The 4,195-nt window shown below is 37.1% G+C and overlaps 1 protein-coding gene across 1 annotated transcript; it reads right to left on the bottom strand.

The window, feature by feature from the left end:
- Positions 1-2,709: 2,709 nt before the first annotated feature.
- LOC145731501 (uncharacterized) lies at positions 2,710-3,771 on the bottom strand. Its single transcript, XM_081983309.1, has one exon. It carries the CDS (start codon positions 3,769-3,771, stop codon positions 2,710-2,712), a length of 1,062 nt encoding a protein of 353 aa, XP_081839435.1.
- Positions 3,772-4,195: the final 424 nt, after the last annotated feature.

The raw sequence follows: 4,195 nt of genomic DNA, 5'->3' as shown, positions 1-4,195 counted from the left end.
TTGCTTTTGTTTATTTGTTTTAGCATGCTGCTAAAATTAATTATATTTTTATGACAATGTTGAATCCAAAGGCTAGACCCAGTATTTTCTCTCTTCTTTTAGTTGTGATTAAATAAAGTGGACTGTATATCATTTTTTTGATTATTTATTCAACACACCAACAATGGTCAAACCACATGCTTTTTTAGACAAAATATATGTATCTCCGACCGGAATCTGTCGAAAAACACACTTCTAAAAACAATGTCACTTTTGTTTGGTTAAGTTCACGTCCACTTGCTCTTCGGCTGTCACCCTTTTCTTCTCCTCTTCTTTCGCGACTGAACATGCCGCCCCCTTGAAACTTCGTGGACGAATTTCAACTCTTCATCTTCGGGCAAAGGACAAATCTTCGAGAAGCTTCGCTTGACAATTCCCCTCGCAGTTTTCACCGTTACCACTCGAACTGCTTGATCAGGTCCAGGATGGACTTCAATAATCCTGCCAAGTGGCCATTCAAATGGAGGAAGCTGCTCATACTTTACGAGGACCATCATTCCTGGCTTCAGAGCTACACCAGGCCGTTTCCATTTCAGCCGCGTTTGGAGCGTGTTCAAATATTCTTCATGCCATCTTCTCCAGTAGTGCTGTGCAAGTTGCTGCATCCTTTCATAATGACGAAGTCGGTGGTCGGTGTATCTTCCAAATAACGTTGCGGTAAACCAGTAAGCAAACGTCCGATGAGGAAATGGGCTGGTGTTAAGGGTTCCAAGTCATTGGGATCAGAGGACAACGGAATTAAAGGTCGGGAATTCTGAATGGCTTCAATCTGAACCAATACAGTATATAACTGCTCGAACGTTATATGGGCATTCCCAACAATACGCTTTAAATGAAACTTACAGGATTTTACGCAAGCCTCCCATAACCCACCAAATGTGGAGATCGCGGAGGAATGAAATGCCATTGAATTCCATTGCCAACTAAAAAATCTTTGACAATATCTACCTTTGAAAAATCGTTTGCAATTCTATATATTCGCGAAGACTAGCAGCTGCACCCACAAAATTTGTGGCGTTGTCAGAATAGATATCACTGGGCAACCCTCTGCGTGCTACAAACCGTTTCAAAGCATCCAAAAAGGTTTGAGATGAAGATCCCCCACAAGCTCGAGGTGAACCGCTTTTGTAGTGAAACATATAAAAACGCATACATATGCCTTTACAGAAGTTCGATTTCGTGCCTTTCCGTCCTTTAACATCAAGGACCAGCAAAGTCCAAACCAGTTTTAGTAAATGGCGGCGAATATGACACTCGTGCCGATGGTAGAATCTCCCATCTTAGGGCAAACTCCTCTAGGTTTTGCTTTGAAACAGACAACACACCGTCTGATAATACCTCTCACCAAACTTCTTCCATTTAGAGGCCAAAAACCGGCTTCTTAAATTACATAATACAGTCTGTGCTCCAGAGTGCAACATTTTTTCATGTTCATATTTAACTAAAAGTTTAGTGAGATGATTTTTATCAGACAACAGTAACGGGTGTTTCTGTTCAAATGATAAATTTGAGTGTCTAAGCCTCCCCCCTACTCGTATCAAAGATTCATCTAAAAATGGGTCTAAAGATAAAATTTTGCTTTTATGCGAAACGGTTTTTAATTTATTTAATGATTCTATATCACTTGAAAAATCTTGTCTTTGAGCAATTCCTATCAAAACATTCAAAGTCTTTTCTAATTCGCTCACAGACAGAGAGCCTTTAAAACGATTAGCAGGATTACGGACATTATGAATAAATCGTAATGTATAAGCAGTTACACGCAATAATTTTAAAAAAGATGAGTATCGTTTTAATAGGTTAAAATCATTAAAAGTGCTTGTAAAAATTACAGTTTTATTTTCTCGTCTTTCTGGCACATTTGCCATTTCAAATTTGCTAGTAGGCCAAGATGAATCATCCTTCACTAACCAATCAGGGCCAGACCACCAGATACTGGACACCAATAAATTGCGCGGGCTTAGACCACGAGAAATTAAATCCGCAGGGTTATCCTGCGAAGGAACATGTTTCCAGTGACAACTACTGGTTAGAGACTGAATAGAAGAAACGCGATTTGACACGAATGTTTTTAAATCACTAGGCTCCATGGCCAACCAAGACAAAACAATTGTGGAATCTGTCCACAAATATGTTTCGGTTACAGGCACACTCAAAGAATCCCGGACCTTTTCAAATAAATTTGCCAGCAAGAGTGCACCAGAGAGTTCAAGACGAGGCAAAGTTAATGTTTTCAATGGAGCGATACGCGATTTGGCGCATAAAAGTTGAGAAGAATGCACACTTTCTGGACCATGCGAGACCACGTATAAACAGGCACCATATGCTGTAATAGAAGCGTCACAGAACCCGTGTATGGTTAAGGTTTTGGCATTTAACATTGAAACATGTCTTGGGACTATTATATCGTTGATATCCGAAATTTGATTATAAAATGTGTAAAAGCCGAAAACAAATCTTGTGGAACAGTTTGATCCCAATCAATCTTTTCCCTCCATAGTTTTTGTAAAATTAGTTTAGCTCGCATATTTACCGGAGCTAATAACCCAAGCGGATCAAATATCTGTGATATTATTGACAATATGAATCGTTTCGTTATTCGTCCCTTTAAATTTGTATTAAAGTTAGTGGAATATTTTAAAGTATCATCAGAGGGACTCCAAAAAACGCCTAAGGCCTTAATATCTTTGTCATCAGATATGGAATAATGTGAGGTGTTAAGTTGGCTGGTTCAGATTTCAAAATATTTTTATTATTAGATGCCCATTTTCGGAGTAAAAATCCAGACTTAGCCAATAAATTAGAAATGTTATTTCTTAATTTGAATGCTTCTTCAATCGTGGCTGCGCCACTAATCAAATCGTCAACATAAAAGTCTTTTAATATAATATGACACTCTTCTGGATATTTTTCCATGTTTTCGTAAGCCACTTCATGCAAACATCTAACGGCCAAAAACGACGCCGGACCTGTTCCGTAAGTCACAGTGTTAAGCCTATACGACCTAACCTCGTCATTAATATCAAATCTCCAAAGAATTCGTTGTAGATCACGGTCAGGCTGGTAAACTTGCACCATACGATACATTTTTTCAATATCACCGATAAAAACAAAATTGTGACAACGAAATCGTACAATAATTGAAAATAAATCATCCTGAATTTTGGGTCCCACTTTTAGCACATCATTAAGAGACAAATTTGAGGTAGTTTTCGCCGAAGCATCAAAAACCACACGACACTTTGTTGTTAAACTAGAAACTTTCAGAACGGGATGATGAGGTAAATAACAAATTCGAGAAGAACTTGCCTCATCTTCATCTGATTCAACTAAGGACATGTGACCCATATCAATGTATTCCTGCATGAAATCATGATAATGCCTTCTAAGATTTTCGTTATTTGAAAGTCGCTTTTCAATGCCAATCAATCGTTTAAAGGCAAAATCTTTAGACTGGCCTAAATCTTGAATGTTCTCTCGAGTTGGAAGACTGACAATAAAGTTGCCAAATTTATCTCGTTTAGTTGTATCAACAAAGAAACGTTCACATTCCAACTCTTCCTTGGAAAACCTTGAAACAGGAAGACACTCCTCCACTTTCCAAAATTTTTCAAGTTGTTCTTGAATTTTTATATGCTCAATATTCAAATGACAAGAAGTAGTCTGAAATTTAAGAGGACATAAAGAACCTGAAATTATCCATCCAAAATGTGATTTTTGGAGAACTGGCATACCCTTTCCAAGGCTAATTTGGCCTACACACAACAAAGACCAAAATATTCCTGCACCCAACAGGATATCTATAGAATTAGGAACATTGAAATTAGAGTCTGCAAGATGAATGTTGTTAGGTATATTCAAAAATTCCTTATTAAAAGATGTATTTGGCAAATTACCTGTTATTTTATTTAAAATTAAGAAATTTGTTTCAATCTGAAAGTTGTTGTAAGTAGAAAAGACTTTTGCTCGAGAAGAATGCTCAATATGTATGCTATTTTTGCTAATTCCACTAGCCAATATATTTACCTTTGATTTTTCTAAATTCAATTTTTAAGCAAATTATAAGTCATATAATTTGACTGACTACCTGAATCCAAAAGTGCTCTACATAAAACAGGTTTACCATTTGCATCATTAATAAATACATTAGCAGTAG

Source organism: Ips typographus, linkage group LG7, assembly GCF_016097725.1.
Source record: "Ips typographus isolate SLU linkage group LG7, UJ_Ityp_2.0, whole genome shotgun sequence".
Classification (NCBI taxonomy): domain Eukaryota; kingdom Metazoa; phylum Arthropoda; class Insecta; order Coleoptera; family Curculionidae; genus Ips; species Ips typographus.
Note: the sequence above shows the minus strand (reverse complement) of the source record. Positions and strands in the feature narration are given on the sequence as shown.